Source organism: Chiloscyllium punctatum, chromosome 5 (assembly GCF_047496795.1).
Source record: "Chiloscyllium punctatum isolate Juve2018m chromosome 5, sChiPun1.3, whole genome shotgun sequence".
In the NCBI taxonomy this organism is placed as follows: domain Eukaryota; kingdom Metazoa; phylum Chordata; class Chondrichthyes; order Orectolobiformes; family Hemiscylliidae; genus Chiloscyllium; species Chiloscyllium punctatum.
In genome coordinates this window covers 51,593,860-51,612,346 of record NC_092743.1, presented here as the reverse complement: position 1 = coordinate 51,612,346, position 18,487 = coordinate 51,593,860, and the positions used below count along the sequence as shown (strand labels likewise).

Here is an 18,487-nt window from a genome sequence, read left to right as displayed (position 1 = left end):
TCCATGAAACTTTAAGAAGTATACCAGAATGGCTTTTACCTGCACTGTCCTGTCATCTTTGTGGATTCTCTGTTTGGATTAGACTCAGGAGCAGTCTGGTGTGCACATAACCTCCATGTTCAGTTGAGGAAGAAAAGTTCTTGGTCTCTGGCACTCCAAGGGCTACCAGAGACCAGGCAGAGGATGATTTCACAGTCTTGGCCATTAATGACTTATCAAAATACAGCAGGCGGGCTTGTCAGAGGCACTTGGTAAAGCAGGATTGTAGAGTGGAGTCTACCAATGTTATCAGTACTGTGCTGGCTCTGGAGTGGCAATGTCAATGGCAATTTGAGAGCAGGGTGAGGGATTTTGACCTCACTCAAGGTGGCCATTCCTGATGGGAGCGATGATAGTAACAGTGAACACTCATAGGAGGAATTACACACAGGGCATGACCTGTGAGAGTACTCTCCTATCCTCCTCCCCAGGGGATGGTTCCAATCCCCTTCTATGATCTGTAAAGACCCACCCTTCCACTTACAATTTTTCCCAATCAAGCTAGTGCAATGAACTCCATCCTCAAATTTGCCTGTTCTCTCCAGGACTCCATTGACTGCCCCGATATCGCCTCGAACCATTATTGCCTAATGCCCCAAGACTGATTGTGGCCCAGTCTCTGAGCTAATGTCTCCATGGCTCCCAGATTGGTTCAGGTCACCTGCAGGGCTGACCACAGCCCAATCTCCAGCTGCATGGTCACAGTTTACCTGACTGACTGACTGACTGTGGCCAAATGCTGGATTGGAATCTGACGAGCTCTTTGACTGTAATCTCCCTTCACCGGCCCCCATCAAGAAGTTCATCCTTGACTTTCTGAATGATCATTTGCTGGAAGCGATTGTGTTTGCTGCCTTGTAAGTTGCACATGCTGCAAGTGTGATGTTTTTGTTGACTGATGCAGTACACTGACATTCACTGTTCATATCAACCCCACCATTACCAGTTGCCTACCGCTCCTTTGGTGCTAAATTGCAATAAAAGTTGCAGAGGCTGGTGGTTGTAACTAAGCAATAAAGAGCCTGGGTGTTAAATATGTAGAGGCTGGTAGCTTGCAATTAAGGGTAAAGTGAGTGAATGCTAAGAAAGCAAGCTAAGAGCAGATCTTCAGGATGATGACGCTAATGGCTAGTGATTTTTAATGCCAACTTGCTTGGATGAAGAATCAAGGAAGATGATGAATGTGCAGGAACATTGTGCTGAAGGCGCAGTTGGGTGATGACTGGGATAAGCAATTTGTCAACCACCTGCTGTAACTTGTATGTTGAGGTTTTGCACCATCTACTTTCTTGGAAAAGTGTGAAAGCAGGCCATTTGGCCCATTGCATCCACTCTGAAGAATATTCCACCCCCTCCCCCCCTCCCCCTAACCACTGAGCCACCATGCTGTCCCATAGTGAAGAGAATTAAAAGTAGTATGTAAGTAATACAATTTGGCATGTAAGTGAGATGCATGTGCAGTGAAATAAAATAGTTATCACTCAGTATTGAGATTATGACGATATCAGTTAAACCTTAAGTGAAAATCTGATCACATTTTCATGACATCAGGGTTCTAATGTTGTGCATTCTTGCTGTATTTTCCTAACTTTCTCATATTCTCCACACCATCCCAGGGAGGGGCTAATTCTGCCCTATGAGCATGTTTTAAAATGTTTTTGGTGATTTTCTGTTTTGGATGTTTTTGGTGATTTTCTGTTTTGGATGTTTTTGGTGATTTTCTGTTTTGGATGTTTTTGGTGATTTTCTGTTTTGGATGTTTTTGGTTTAATTTTGCTGCATATGTATTAGTTGAGTGCAGGAACAATCCTTTAAAGTTTGCAGAGAAAATGTATCTATAAACCAAGCCCAAACTTATAAGCTATTTTAGGGATATGATTTACTTTAGGAATTAGCAAGATACTTTAAAAGTATTCTCTTCGGTACATTGGTTTGTCCACTCTAAAGTCGTCTCAATGGAAGTTTTTTTTATTTCAGGTAACCTGCTATGATTATGACAATGATGGATCACATGATCTAATTGGAACATTTGAAACCAATATGGAGTTGTTGCAGACAGCATCACAAAGTTCACCAGTAAGTTTCTATGTTTCTGCTGCAGAAGGAGCTTCAGCTATTTTATTCTTTTTTTTTCTGTTGTGACGCGGTCCAGAACAAATTCTCAGGCAACTGAAAGTGCTTTGCTCATGATGGCCTGGTCTAAAATTAGGAACACACAGAGGCACGTAACTGAGGAGCACAACATTCTCATAGAATTGTAGAATTCTGCTGGAACATATAGAAATAGGAATGGATAAAGTCGCAGAAAAACCTTTTAAAAGCAATTTTGAAACTTAAAAATGGGTCATTGCGGGACCAAAAGCCAATGTTGGTGAGTGAATAGAGTGGTGATGTTGAATGTTCAGTGCAAGTGAATCACCTCCCACTTTTCCAAATTAAACTCCATTTACCACCTCTCAGCCCAGGATAGGTTAGCAAATTTGCAGATGACACTAAGGTTGGTGGAGTTGGGATAGTGCTGAAAGAAGTTGCAGGGTACAGGGGGACAGAGATAAGCTGCAGACCTGGGCTGAGAGGTGGTAAATGGAGTTTAATTTGGAAAAGTGGGAGGTGATTCACTTCGGAAAGAGCAACAGAAATTAAAAGGCACTGGGCTAATGGTAAGATTCTTGGCAGGGTAGATGAACAGAAATCTTAGTGTCCATGTACATAGATTCCTGAAAATTACCACCCAGGTTGATAGGGTTGTTAAAAAGGCATACGGTGTGTTAGCTTTTATTGGTTGAGGGATTAGGTTTCGGAGCAATGAGGTCATTCTGCAGCTGTACAAAACTCTGCTGTGGTCACACTTTGAATATTACGAACCGTTCTGATCACTAGGAAGGATGTGGAAGCTTTGGAAATGGTTCAGAGGAGATCTACCAGGATGTTGCCTGATATGGAGGGAAGGTCTTCAGACTGTTTTCATGCGAGAGAAGAAGGCTTAATTGAGACATAGAAGATAATCAGAGGGTTAGATCAGAGCTGAAGAGTGTGGTGCTGGAAAAGCACATCTGGTCAGACAGCATCCAAGGAGCAGGAGAATCAATGTTTCGAGCATATGCTCTTGCTCAGGAATTCCTGATGAAGAGTTTATGGTCGAAACATCAATTTCCTTTTCCTTGGATGTTGCCACGATCATTTTTGAAAATCACCCCTGGACCCACTCTAATGCCAGCACATCCATCCTTAGATGCAGGGCCCAAAATTGCTCACAATATTCCAAATGTGGTCTGACCAGAACCTTATACAACCTCAGTAATACATCTCTGCTCTTGTATTCTAGAAATGTGTCTTGAACTGATTGCTAAAATTGCATTTGTCTTCCGAACTGAACCTGCATGTTAACCTTAAGAGAATCCTAAACCAGGACTCCAAATCTCTTTATGCTTCAGAATTCCGAAGCCGTTCCCTATTTATAAAATAATCCATGCCTCTATTCTTGCTACCACAGAGCATAACCTCTCACTTTCTCACATTGTATTCCATCAGTCATTTCTTTGCCCACTCGCCAAGCCTATCCAAGACCTTCTTGCAGCCTCCCTGCTTCCTTAACACAATCTGCCCCTCCACCTATCATTGTGTCACGTGCAAACTTAGTAACAATGCCCTCAGTTCCTTTATCCAGATTGTTTATGTATTACATGAATAGTTGTGGTCCCAACACTGACCCCGCAGAACTCCAGTCATCTGCCATCCTGGAAAAAAAAGTCTTTATCCCTACTCTGTCTTTGGTCAGTCAGCCAATCTACTATCCAGGCCAATACCTTGCCCCTGACACCATGGGCTGTATTCGTATTTCATAGCCTCCTGTGTGGCACCTTGTCAAAGGCCTACTGGAAATCCAAATAGATCACATTCACTGGCTCTCCTTTGTCTAACTTGCTTGTTACCTCCTCGAAGAATTCTAACAGTTTTGTCAGGCATGAACTCCCTGGTTGAAGTTGTGCTGACTGAGCAATGCATTTCCAACTACTCCTCAATCACATCCTGCATAGTGAACTCTAAAACCTTTCCAATGACCGAGGTCAGGTTAACCAGTCTGTAGTTTCCAGTCTTCTGCGTCTCTCCCTTCATAAACAGGAGTGTTACATTAGCCATTTTTCAGTTCTCTGGGACGCTTGCTGTTTTCAATAATTTTTGAGAGATCACTACCAATGCCATGTCTGCTATGTCCTTTATAACACTGAGGTAGTCCTTCTGTTCTGGGTGATTTATCCACCCTCAGATCTTTCAGGTTCCTCAGTGTAGTGATGGTGACTACACTCACCTCTGCTCCAAGACTTTCTTAAATTTCTGGTATGCTGCTGGTGTCTTCCACTGAAAACTAATACAAAGTACCACAGGTATTCAGTTCATCTGTCATTTCTTTGTTCTCCGTTAATACTTCTGCAGCCTCATTTTCCAGTGGTCCAATGTCCATGGTTGCCTCTCTTTTACCTTTTTAAGATATCTTTGGAAAAAAAGGCAATCTTTTTATATTACTTGTTAGCTTTCTCTCCAATTTCATCATCTCCAGTGTTGCTTTTTTAGTTGTCTTGGGGCGGCACGGTGGCTCAGTGGTTAGCACTGCTGCCTCTCAGCACCAGGGACCTGGGTTCATTTCCTGCCTCTGGCAACTGTCTGCGTGGAGTTTGCACATACTCCATGTCTACGTGGGTTTTCTCCGGGTGCTCCAGTTTCCTTCCACAATCCAAAGATGTGCAGGTTAGGTGAATTGGCCATGCTAAATTGCCCATAGTGTTAGGTGCATTAGTCAAGGGTAAATGTAGGGGAATGGGTCTGGGTGGGTTGCTCTTTGGAGGGTTGGTGTGGACCTGTTGGGCCGAAGGGCCTGTTTCCACACTGTAGGTAATCTAGTCTAATCTTCTGGTTTTTAAAGGCATCCCAATTTTCTGGCTTTCCACTCATCTTCACCACATTGTATGCTCTTTCTTTTGCTTTTTTGATGTCCCTGACTTCCCTTGTCAGCCATGGTTGTCTAACCTTAGTATGCTTCTCTTTCTTGGGATGAATTTCTGCTGTGCATCTCGAAATAACCCCAGAAACTCTTGCCATTTACTGCCCCACCATCTTCCCTGCTAGACTTCCTTTCCAACCAGCACAGGTCAGCCCGTCCTTCACATCTTTATCGTCACCTTTACTCGATTGTGATACCATTAGAAATGATTCAGTCGTCTTCCTCTCAAACTGCAGTGTGAATTTTACCATGTTATAATCATTGTCCCCCAGAAATTCCTTCACCGTAAGCCCCCTAATCAAGTTTGCCTCATTATATATCACCACATCCAGAATTGCCTGTTCCCTAATGAGCTGTACCACTAACTGCTCAAAAAGAAATCTTGTAGATGTTCCATGAATTCCTTTTCTTGAGATCATCTCTTTAATCTTGTTGACCTTGTACCAATTTGTTCATGTCTTATGAAGTAATTGAGAGATTATTACCATTTTGGTTCTCCTTTTTAATTTAGCCCCTAGCTGCTTGTATTCCCTCAGCCAAACCTCTTTCATGTTTCTACTTAAATTGTTGGTACTCAAATGGACCGCGACAACTGGATCTTTCCCATTCCAAGTTCCTTTACAGCTAAAATGAGTTCTGAAGAAGGGTCACTGGATCCAGAACGTTAACTCTGATTCCTCTTCACTGATGCTGCCAGACTTGCTGAGCTTTTCCAACAATTTCTGTTTTTGTGTTTGAGATATCCTGAACCTGGGCACCAGGCAGGCAACATAGCCTTCAGAGCTCACAATCCTGGCCGCAGAGAACAGCATCTGTTCCTTGACTATACCATTCCCAATTATTACTGCATTTACAGTAGTACAGTCAGCTAACCTTAACCCCGAGACAGTCAACAGCATATCCAGGCTGGGGAGCCAGTGGTCATAGTCCAAAGCTGGTGATCATAAGGCGAAGGCTAAGGCCATAGGAATGATAGTTGAGGCAGAGTTGAATAGAGATGGCAAGGGAGTATGTAACATTAAAATTGGGGTGTCTATTTTGGAAACATAAATGTGGCCTTTTGTTTTTTATTAAATAATTTGAAAAGCAAGTGTTTCTTGTTATTCCATTTTGGTAAAGAAATCTTACTGAATGGTCTGAAAAATAAATTATTGATTTCAAGAAGATCACTTTATCTGGAGTTAACGTTGGCCAGAAATTTAACTGGATCAGCCATACAAATATTGTGGCAACAAAATCCGATCAGAAGTGAGCAGTTCTATAGAAGTAACTCATCACTGCACTCTCCGGAGCCTGTCCAGTACAAATAAGGAGTGTGATGGAATACTGTCCAATTTGCCTGAGTGGATGCAATTTCAACAATATGCATTAAGCTTGATATGACCAAGGACAATGCAGCCTGCCTGATTGGCAGCCAATCTGCCACCTTCCATATTGACTCCCTCCATAGGTGATAGTGATAACAGTGTGTACCATATACAAAGTACACTGTAGTGACTCACCAAGGCTGTTTGACAGTATCTTAAAAACTGTGAACTCCACCACTGAAAACGACAAGGGGAGCAGATGTATGGGAACACCACCTCCGGCATATTTCTCTCAACTCTCCCTCACCCATGTCATACACCATTGTGGCTCAAAACCATATTGCTGTTCCTTCAGGGTGTTGGATTAAGAAACTCCCTCCTTACAGCTTTCTTCCTTTACCAAGATGGCGACAGCGAAGTGGCATTGTTTGGGGCTGGGCTCATCTGCTTCTGCATGCCTTTTTTTTGCTTTCATTTACTTTTGTTCATTTTTCCTTTTTTATTTTGTTCCTTTTTGGTGGTAGTCCCCTTCCGGGAGTATTTCTTTCCTGGAGTGTTGGCAGAGGAAGGTTGTAGCAGCAGCAAAGTAAACTACAATGAGGCACTGGCTGCTTTGGTGTGGTGGTGCTAGCATGGGTTTGGGCCCAGTTCAGAACTCTGCAGTTTCAGTGACAGGATTGCCAAGATTGGCTAAGAGCAGACTCATGGCGGCAAGGGCGTCAGTGGATGCAAGATGGCGCCAAAGAATGGCGACACAGTTCCAGTGGCGGGGTGCAGCTCCAGGACATGGCTGGCTCCAGGTACATGACCATGAACGTGGTGGCATTCTGGCTGAGCTGGCGTGCAGGGACTCTGGGCACCTGAGTGTTCGCAGACTGAGGGATGGACTTTGTGGCTTTATATTTCTTGTGGTGAGCAGTCATGGCATGGGCAGGGAGTGATCTGAATGTTTTCTTTTGGCTGTGTCTTTTATTTCTGCTTTTTTAAAAATCCTGTCTGATTTTGAATTCTAAAATGGCACCCTAGAATGGTGGCCTGTATAGACTCTTCACTATACTCCTGTAATCCTGTCCTCTAATACATGTGACAATAAGATTTAATAAATCTAGATAATTGTAGATGTGTCTATAGCAGTTCAAAAGGGACAGTCGTCTCTTACTTCCTGAGTGCAATATTTCCCTTACTTCATTCCTGCAATTGATTTATCTATTGTCTTGGTGACACTCATTTATCCTCCTCTTGTGCTACATAATAGACTTTCAAACCTTTTTTTTCACATCCGATATCAAAATAATGTGCGTTTGACGATGGATTGTGTTGTCAACAACTTTAATTGCTTGTTAATAAATGACTCTGAAATGTTGGGACACGCACCTTCTATATTATTGAAACTGACACGGTGGCACTGGATTGTTGGTCTGAAGTAGTCACGCTGAATTTTTCATCAATACAGGAAAGATAATGTACTTGATCTTTGAAAGTAAAGCCCACCCTTACAGCTGTGATATAAATACAATATTTAGAGTAAAGTGTTATGTGCAGTTTACATTTTTTGATATGTCAACAAGACTAAATGGTCTGCTGAAGAAATTTTGCTTTAAATTCCCATTGATAAATTGATTGAGTAATTGGTGTAACTCTTGATATTACTGTTATAATGGAAATTCCAAAACTTTTTAAAACAACAAGTCATCCATGTCCTTTTTTTAATGTAATGTTTTTGGAGCTAACTTATAAAATTTGTATTCTAGTTTAAAAAAAACAGATTTTAAAAATGTCTAAATTGACTAGAAACCTTTCCATATTTGCATAGTCTTATCACTTAAATCATTTCAAGGTACATGAGTTTACAATACCGTTTAACCTGGTGCAGTATAGCTTATACTTTCAAAGGAATGTGCTATTCTCTGATGTTGAATGCACAGCAGAGATTTTTAGAATCCAATCCTGTCCTTGATCAGTGTGTAAACATGTGCAATTCACTTAATCCAAAGTTAGAAGTCACATGGCTTCAGGTTATAGTCCAGCAGGTTTATTTGAAATCACAAGTTTTCAGAGCATAGCCCCTTCATTGGGTGAAGTCACAACACTTGATGAAGGGGCTGTGTTTTGAAAGCCTGTGATTTCAAAAAAAACCTGCTGGACTGTAAACTGGGGTCATGTGACTTCTGATTTTGTCCACCACAGTCCAATACTGGTACCTCCACCTTATCACATAATCCAAATCTGCATCTCCCATAGTGAATCAATTTTGCTCTTTGCTCGCCTTTTTCACTTGCTGCAGGAGATACAATTACTGTCAAAATGGGCAGGTATTCAATGTGAAAGTAACCTTTTAATATTACTTCTCTCAAGCAGACCTCTGGCTTGATTAGCCCTCCTACTTTTGGGAATAAGTCTTGGCTGAGTCTTTTTTTTTGACAAAGTGTCATTCACATTAAATTTATTGAGTTTCTCTTTGCGATATGCAAGAAATCTCACTGGACAATCATCCCAAACTGTCCTCGTTAACTACCTTCTCTGTCCCTTTTGCACCATGTTTGTCTGATTGTCAGCCCAGTTCTCTCGTTCACCACAGCAGGATGTACATGCCAGGGGTATCCCAGCAAGAGCATGTACTGATATTACTGCCGGCAGTGACCTATTTAAAACGTTGTGCAACAATACATTTGGAATGCTGCTGTCTCAGGCAGACATGCAGGTTGGCATCCAGCAGGAGTGGGAACAACATAGGCCCCAGCGAAGACTCTATTCAGGACATGCAGGAGGTGGCTGGACCTTCCAGCTCGGACTGCCTATCACCCTAGTCCTCAGGGAATTGAAGCTGCAAAGTGTGTACGTAAATCTGGTAAGGACACATTGAGTATGTCTGGACCCTCTAGACAAAGGTCATCCAACCAAACCTCAAAGGCCAACGGCCTTCACTCTCTAGGGCAGACTACCTCCACCTCCGCTGCAAAATCTAAATCTCTATTGAGACATCGTGCTAGAACAAAGATGTAGAAGACCCATCTGAGAGCACAGTGATTTGCAAGAGGGATAACTTATCCACAATAAAATGTTACCCATGCCATCTATGTTTTGTTCTTGCCATCTATGTGTGTGATTCACTGTGCAACATCCATAGCCACCAAGTCATCCATCCTTATCTCTACATAGTGTTGTATGAACCAAAGTGAGAAGGCATTAGCTCCTCCACCATGTGTAGGCAGTGAGTAAATTGTAGGAGAACTCACCTTTAGCAACTGTGCATCCTTCCAGCTGCATAGGCAGTGCTTTTGCTTCAGAAGCATTTATGGGATTCAGTGATTTTTTTTCCATCATGAAATAGTCACAATTGCTTGGGAGAACGAGTTGGACTGCACAGAGTAGGCGACTGTCTAAAGTTCACAAGAATGTACTTCTGAGGTGTGTTCCAGCCTCTCTGTGACTGAGAGTGAAATGTGCTACCCTCTAAAGTGCCTCCCATTACTTGAACTGGAGCCCACTCTCTCAGGATTAAGCGCTTAACGTGTCCCCTCTGGGTATGGTTGCAGCTGTTTTCATTTCCATTGCTCAGTTGTTATTTACAGCATGATGGAAGGAAAAGGGTAGCCACTCCTTAGGCAGTGAGTGGCAGGCTTCGACCTTCCACATACGTGAACCCCCCAACATTACCTTCTGATAACTCTCCCCGTCAACCCCACAGTCTTTATACCTCTCTGAATTTTCATTCAATCCATCTATTTGAGTCTGCATCTGCCCTCTCTTGTCCCACTGTTGATGACCCCTCTGTTTGACTCCTTTCCCAACCATGTTCTATCATCTCTCCTCCCTTATTTATTGAGTTGACCCTCTTCAATATTTTTATGCTCCCACTTTCCAATATTTTGCCCCCATGAGGATATTCCCTGGCCTCGCTACCACAGCGCAGGCCACCTGTTAACACATCTAGATTTTTCATCGGCAGAACCTCTGGACTGACCATGACCCACCCTTTTGAGTGAATGAGCCAGCACACTGAGTGACCAGACCTTTGATTGATATCCATTCAGTTCCCCTGGGCCTCCCTGGATGGATTGCACTAGAATCACATGGTTAACCATATTCAAATCCCTGATACTGACTGACTGACTCTGATCAACCCAACCAGGCGCTTGACTGTGTCCAAATCCTTTGAATGGTATCAGAGGCGAGGATAACTTACTGTACTGGCACCCCTGACTGATTTGCCTCCTGTACTTCATTGAAGCTACTCCCCTTAGACTTTGAGACACGGTCCTTTGCTTGCAGCATAAGCAGTGTAAGCTACTAACACATTGTGCAGATGGGAGATTGATGTACCATACCATTAAACAAGATATCCATCCCTTGACTGATAGCAGCTGGTAAGCATGACAAGATATTTGTCTTTGTCTTTGTGCTAAGTCTTTCAGCTCTGTCAGAGGAGCCATAGTGCAAGAAGATATTTTGATAGGTGCTAAGTGATTGTTCTCTAAGAGAGCAAGCAAACAGCCCTGAGATGATGCCTAGTCCAATCTTGAGAAGGGTGCCTGTTTCTGTGTATAATGTTGTAACAGCATTGCAATGATGGATGCTCTGGTGGGCTCTTAAGTACAGCTGAGAAGATGAATTTTCAGTGAATCGGAGATGTGCTCGGGGGTGCGCGCGGGTAGCACGTGCCCATGTCCTTAGACGTGAGATACATGCATCTTCTGTCCATGGAATGTCCCTCCGATGTTGGTGGTGGATATCCAAGATGGCTGTCTGGAGGAACAAGTAGCCTTGTATCCCAACTGCGCAATCTGACTCTCCTGTCAGGAATTCTCAGTCTAATTTACAATTATCAGGTGGTAGAGTGGCAACCTGCTTACTAATAAGTTGAGATTTGGTAACAACGAATGACAGTCCCCACAAATAGGTCTCATATTGCTTGCAAAAAAGAACTTCAATGTTAGAAATGTGTTGCTCCAGATATTGGGAAAGGCCTCACATGGAATATTTCTTGCATTTCTCAACATAGCTTGCATCATGTAGGGCTTGGGAAAATTCTACCCTCTGTGACTGACTGCAGTTCACCCATGGCAACCTGCCTGTGTGAAGTTCTGAGGAAAAGATTTGGAAGCATTCTTGGCAAGCTTAACGTAGGAATAATTCCACATACAAAAATAATACAAAAAAAAACTGTTGAATTAGCCAATGCTAATAACATTCCTTTCTTTCTTACTGTTTGGTATGGTTTCTGTTTTCATACTGAACATCTTAAATCAGCTTAATGATACTGCATCAATTCCTCATGAACTGTTTCTCATGGTGGTTCATTTCTAGGCAGAGTTTGAGTGTATTAATCCAAAGAAGAAGCAGAAAAAGAGAAGATACAAAAACTCAGGGATAGTGAGTTTCAAGTTATGCCAAGTAAGTGTTTTGTAGATTTTTGTTTCATAAATCAGTTAAACATTTCACACGGGCAAATTACTGCAGATACTGGAAACTGTACTGAAAACAAAAAATGCTGGAGATAAGTGTCAGGCAGCATCTAATATCCTGAGTCTAGATGATACTTCAACACAGCATGTTTTACTTAGTCTCCTATCTAATTGATTGGTGTCTATTGAGCATGTGGTGCCAACCACTGCCAACATGAGGATGGGTAGATTGCACCCACTATCCTCATCTTCTGAAACAAAAACAGGAATTACTGGAAAAATTCAGCAGGTCCGGTTGCACCTGTGGAGAGAAATCAAAGTTAACGTTTTGGTTCCGGTGACCAATTTTAACAACCCTGTTTGTCAGCATTTTTTGTTTTTGTTTCTGATTTCCAGCATCTGCAGTTTTTTTTATTTTTATTTTGTTTCGTATCCTTACCTTCCGATTTGAGTCAACTGGGTGTCGTCAGTCTAAAGTGGAAAAGGTAACCCACTGGGTAGTCTGACATGAACAGTTTCTTATCTTAAACAGGATATAGCTTATTATATAATTGTTAATAAGGCTTTTGGGAGACCTAATATCTGTTCTTTTTTAAGGTCCTTTTCTACCCAGGTCCTTATACCATCATAAGATTTGCAGGAACTTGATACAGTCTCTAATATTAACCCTTTTAGACCAAGTGTAACAGTTAGGTTCAACTGTCAAGAATCTTCAGTGGAGTCAAATTGACACTAGGCTGGTTGCAACCTTTTCTATTGAATATGTGAAACCTAATTAAGCCTTGTGCCCTGGTTTATGGCTTTCTTTCTAATGGATGCATTTAAAGGAAAATTACTCTTAATTACAGTAATTTTGTGCACGCACATTTTCATTTTCTTCCACTTCAGTGGATTCATTAATTTAGGCACTTTTCCCATTCTTTTGGGAAATTCTTGTGCCAGTAATTGTTTTTCAATGTGATAACAATGGCACAATATATTGTGACACTGTCACTGTCACCTTGGCTTTGTGTCAATGATCACTGCGAGCAGTACCATGGGCAGGTGCGTCACTGTCACTGATAGAGTTTGTAAATTGTAGAATTGCACCTTTTTCTTAAAATGACCTGTTCTGTAGTGGCAGAAAATGTGGGAAGCAAGTATTTAATGCTTTGAGATGGCCTGAGGATTTGAAAGGTGCTAGTTCTTTATTCCTCAATTTAGTTTTCACACTGGATAATCTGTCAATGGAGACAATTAGTGATTTCCTTTATTAACAATTAAGAACATTCACAATACTACTTGCTGGTTAAAACAATTGAATGTTTTCAAGTGATCAGATTTTTTTCTATTCGATCATGTGATGTGAATGTCGCAGGCAATGCCGGCATTTGTTGCTCATCCCTAATATGTATTAATATTCAGGTAAGCATCTGCACTGATGGATTGTACATTGATTGTCAGTTTGTTGCTTCAAACAAAAAACCCAACATGCTTCTAAATGTTTAATTTGCAGATTGTGAAAGAATACTCTTTCTTGGATTACATTATGGGTGGCTGTCAGATGAACTTCATTGTGAGTAAATTGTTCAAGTATGTAAACTGATGAATGTGAGCCCAAAATTGCTTCCTGTTTTGGGAATGAAAATGAGCAACGTAGGGATTTTTAAGCACTCAACCTATTTTTTTTTTATTATTGAGTTAAAATTAACAAATTGAGTTTCTACACTTTAATGAGTTGACCTCATTTAATCTTAATCCTTGGAGTTTATGTTCAAACATAGATTTCTCATGGCTAATCTGTTTCTATTTTGTTTTCTTTTCTTTTTTACACTTTGGTAGCAGTGCTGTAAAATGGGAATAAGAATAAACTGTTGTATAACATTAATGTGTGAGACTGTCATATCAATATAAATGGATTAATTTTATTTTATTGTTTTACTCGCTGCTTTATTTTGCTCCATAGCATTTCCAAAACAAGAAAACTGACACTTTTTTTTCTGTTGAGTAATGAATGATGGTGTTGGTCCTAGTTATTTTTCCACCCATGGAATGATGGTGCTTAACCTCTGATGATGCGTAACCACTCAGATAACTGCAGCATTCACATGTCCTGTCGTACTGCATTGTGTTGTTATTTTGCCTATTTTGTCACCAGTCCTTCCTTATGGGCATGCGTGCATACTTGTGTAATCATGTAGTTTTTGGTCTTGATAGCAATATGTTCACTCTATTTTACTGTATTTACTGGAGTACTGGAAAAATAATCTGTGTAAGTTTTTGTACAGCATCTGTTCTTGTTATGCTGCAGGCCGAATATGACTGAGTAATCCAATTGGTCTATGCCTCCCACCACTCTAGAGTGCCACTGTTAGGTGTATGAAGCAGTTCTTATAGAGTCATAGAGCCATCCAGCATGGAAACAGACCCTTTAGTCCAACCGATCCATGCCGAACATAATCCCAACTAAAGCAGTCCCACCTGACTGCTCCTGGCCCGTACCCCTCCAAACCTTTCCTATTCATGTACTTATCTAAGTGTCTTTTAAACATTTGTAACTGTACCTACATCCATCACTTCCTCAGGAAATGACATCTCTGTGACTAAGAATACACTGACATGGAGAAAGGAGATCTCCACATACTGCATAGAAACATCTCGGTGTATCGGACCATTTTCAGACTGGACATCTCTATATTCTATCCTTCACCAAGACCACCCACCTATAATGTACACCGTGTTGTTTTACAATGTTAAACCAAACATGCTGTATGATGTGGGAGCTGGCTGATCCCATTGTGAACGGCAGTGACCACATCTGCAGCAAGTGTTGGTTGCTGGAAGAACTCCAGATCAGAGTTGATGATCTGGAATCTGAGCTTCAAACACTGCGGCATATCCGGGAGGGGGAGAGTTACCTGGACGCTTTGTTTCAGGAGGCAGTCACACCTGGGAGATTAATTAATTCCCACTCAGCTAGTGATCAGGCACAAAAGAGTGTGACTGTAAGTGAGGCAGGTAGGGGGACCCAGAGTTCAGGAGTGGAGGAGCCTCAGCCCTTGACCTTGTCCAACAGGTACGAGATTCTTGCTCCCTGTTCGGATGAGGAAAAGGGCTCTGGACAGGATGAGCCAACTGACCAAGGCACCATGGTGCAGAAGGCCATTCAAGAGGGGGGAGCTAATAGACAGGTAGTGGTTATAGGGGATTCTATAATTAGGGGGACAGATAGTATCCTTTGCAAGCCGGATCGGGAGTCTCGCATGGTGTGTTGCCTGCCCGGTGCCAGGGTGCGAGACATCTCTGACCGGCTTGAAAGGATATTGGAGCGGGAGGGGGAGGATCCAGTTGTTGTGGTCCACGTTGGTACCAACAACATAGGCAAGACTAGGGTGGAGGACCTGTTTGGGCATTACGAAGCACTAGGCAGGAAATTGAAGCACAGGTCCTCAAGGGTCATAATCTCCGGATTACTGCCCGAGCCACGTGCTAATTGGCATAGGGACAAGAAAATTAGGCAAGTAAACACGTGGCTAAGGGATTGGTGTGGGAAAGAGGGATTCCACTTCATGGGGCATTGGCATCAGTTTTGGAACAGGGGGGATCTGTACCGTTGGGACGGTCTCCACCTGAACCGATCAGGTACCAATGTTCTGGCGAAGAGGATAAATAGGGTGGTCAGTAGGACTTTAAACTTCTGAGTTGGGGGGAAGGGAAAGTGAAAGCGACAGGGAGTATGGAGGTAAATGGAAAGATAAGCAGCAGGATAGCATGTTTCCAGGCGGATTTAAAATTGAGGCAGACTGAGAATGCAGAAAAAAGCAAGGATAACTTAGGACATATGACTTACAACATCTCTAATAAGGAAGTTAGCATTAAGGCACTTTACCTGAATGCTCGTAGCATTCATAACAAAGCCGATGAATTAATGGCACAGATAATAGTGAATGATTATGATGTAGTAGGCATCACAGAGACTTGGTTACAGGGGGGTCAGGACTGGCAGTTAAACCTCCATGGTTTTTCGACTTATCGAAAAGACAGAGAGGTGGGCAGAGGGGGTGGGGTTGCCTTGTTAGTTAAGAACAAAATTAAATCTATGGTATTGAATGACATAGCGTCGGATGATGTGGAGTCTGTGTGGGTGGAATTGAGGAACCACAAAGGCAAAAAAACCATAATTGGAGTTGTGTACAGACCTCCTAACAGTGGTCAGGACCAGGGACGCAACATGTACCGGGAAATAGAGAAGGCATGTCAGAAAGGCAAGGTTACATTGATCATGGGTGACTTCAATATGCAGGTGGACTGGGTAAATAATGTTGCTAGTGGATCTAAAGAAAGGGAATTCATGGAATGCTTATAGGATGGCTTTTTGGAACAGCTAGTCATGGAGCCCACAAGAGAGCAGGCTATTCTGGACCTAGTGCTTTGCAATGAACCAGACTCTATAAAAGATCTTAAAGTAAGGGAACCCTTAGGAAGTAGCAACCATAATATGGTAGAGTTCAGTCTGGAGTTTGAAAGGGAGAAGGCGAAATCTGATGTAATGGTGTTACAGTTGAATAAAGGTAATTATGAGGGCATGAGAGAGGAACTGACTAAAATAGACTGGAAGCAGAGGCTAACCGGGAAGACACTAGAGCAAAAATGGCAGGAGTTTGTAGGTATAATTGAGGACACTGTACAGAGGTTCATTCCCAAGAAAAGAAAGATTAATCGGGGAGGGATTAGACAACCTTGGCTGACAAAGGAAGTCAGGAAATGTATTAAAGAAAAAGAGAGATCCTATAAAGTGGCTAAGAACAGTGGGAAATCAGAAGATTGGGAAGGATACAAAAGCAAACAGAGGATAACAAAGAGTGTAATAAGAAATGAGAGGATCAAATATGAAGGTAGGCTAGCCAGTAATATTAGAAATAATAGTAAAAGTTTCTTTCAGTACATAAGAAACAAACGACAGGCAAAAGTAGACATTGGGCCACTTCAAACTGATGCAGGGAGCCTAGTGATGGGAGATAAGGAAATAGCAGGAGAACTTAACAAGTACTTTGCGTCAGTTTTCACAGTGGAAGACAGGAGTAATATCCCAAAAATTAAAGGGTGTCACGGGGCTGAGTTGAGTATGGTTGCCATTATGAAAGAGAGAGTGCTAGAAAAGTTAAAAAGTCTTAAAATTGATAAATCTCCTGGCCCCGATGGGATACACCCTAGAGTTCTGAGAGAGGTTGCTGAGGAAATAGCAGAGGCATTGGTTGAGATCTTTCAAGAGTCACTGGAGTCAGGAAAGGTCCCGGACGATTGGAAGATGGCTGTAGTAACCCCCTTGTTCAAGAAAGGATCAAGGCAAAAGATGGAAAATTATAGGCCAATCAGCTTAACCTCGGTTGTTGGTAAAATTCTAGAATCCATCATTAAGGATGAGGTTTCTAAATTCTTGGAAGAGCAGAGTCTGATTAGAACAAGTCAACATGGATTTAGTAAAGGGAGGTCATGCCTGACAAACCTGTTGGAATTTTTTGAAGAGGTAACAAGTAGGTTAGACCAGGGGAACCCAGTGGATGTGGTCTATCTGGACTTTCAAAAGGCCTTTGATAAGGTGCCACACGGGAGACTGCTGAGCAAGGTGAGGGCCCATGGTGTTCGAGGTGAGCTGCTGGGATGGATTGAGGATTGGCTATCTAACAGAAGGCAGAGAGTTGGGATAAAAGGTTCCTTTTCAGAATGGCAGCCGGTGACGAGCGGTGTCCCGCAGGGTTCGGTGCTGGGGCCACAGCTGTTCGCATTATATATTAATGATTTGGATGAGGGAACCGGGGGCATTCTAGCGAAGTTTGCCGATCATACAAAGTTAGGTAGACAGGCAGGTAGTACTGAGGAAGTGGGGAGGCTACAGAAGGATCTAGACAGGTTGGGAGAGTGGTCCAGGAAATGGCTGATGGAATTTAACGTGAGCAAGTGCGAGGTCTTGCACTTTGGCAAAAAGAATATAGGAATGGACTACTTTCTAAATGGTGAGAAACTTAATAAAGCCAAAGCACAAAGGGATCTGGGAGTGCTAGTCGAGGATTCTCTAAAGGTAAACATGCAGGTTGAGTCTGTGATTAAGAAAGCGAATGCAATGTTGTCTCTTATCTCAAGAGGGTTGGAATATAAAAGCAGAGATGTACTACTAAGACTTTATAAAGCTCTGGTTAGGCCCCATTTGGAGTACTGTGTCCAGTTTTGGTCCCCACACCTCAGGAAGGACATACTGGCACTGGAACGTGTCCAGCGGAGATTCTCACGGATGATCCCTGGAATGACAGGTCTAGCATATGAGGAACGGCTGAGGATACTGGGATTGTATTCGTTGGAGTTTAGAAGATTAAGGGGAGATCTAATAGAGACGTACAAAATAATACATGGCTTTGAAAAGGTGGATGCTAGAAAATTGTTTCTGTTAGGCGAGGAGACTAGGACCCGTGGACACAGCCTTAGAATTAGAGGGGGTCATTTCAGAACGGAAATGCGGAGACATTTCTTCAGCCAGAGAGTGGTGGGCCTGTGGAATTCATTGCCACGGAGTGCAGTGGAAGCCGGGACGCTAAATGTCTTCAAGGCCAAGATTGATAGGTTCTTGTTGTCTAGAGGAATTAAGGGCTACGGGGAGAACGCTAGCAAGTGGAGCTGAAATGCGCATCAGCCATGATTGAATGGCGGAGTGGACTCGATGGGCCGAATGGCCTTACTTCCACTCCTATGTCTTATGGTCTTAT

The 18,487-nt window shown here is 42.4% G+C and overlaps 1 protein-coding gene across 2 annotated transcripts in view; it reads left to right on the top strand.

The window, feature by feature from the left end:
• The window catches only part of LOC140477075 (copine-3-like), a 76,680-nt gene that overhangs the window by 42,907 nt on the left and 15,286 nt on the right, over positions 1 to 18,487 (top strand). For both annotated transcript variants that reach the window (XM_072570296.1, XM_072570297.1), the window contains exons 8-10: positions 2,017 to 2,115; positions 11,653 to 11,739; positions 13,246 to 13,305. In XM_072570296.1, coding sequence (XP_072426397.1) covers positions 2,017 to 2,115; positions 11,653 to 11,739; positions 13,246 to 13,305 — 246 coding nt within the window. The remainder of the gene's footprint in view (positions 1 to 2,016; positions 2,116 to 11,652; positions 11,740 to 13,245; positions 13,306 to 18,487) is intronic.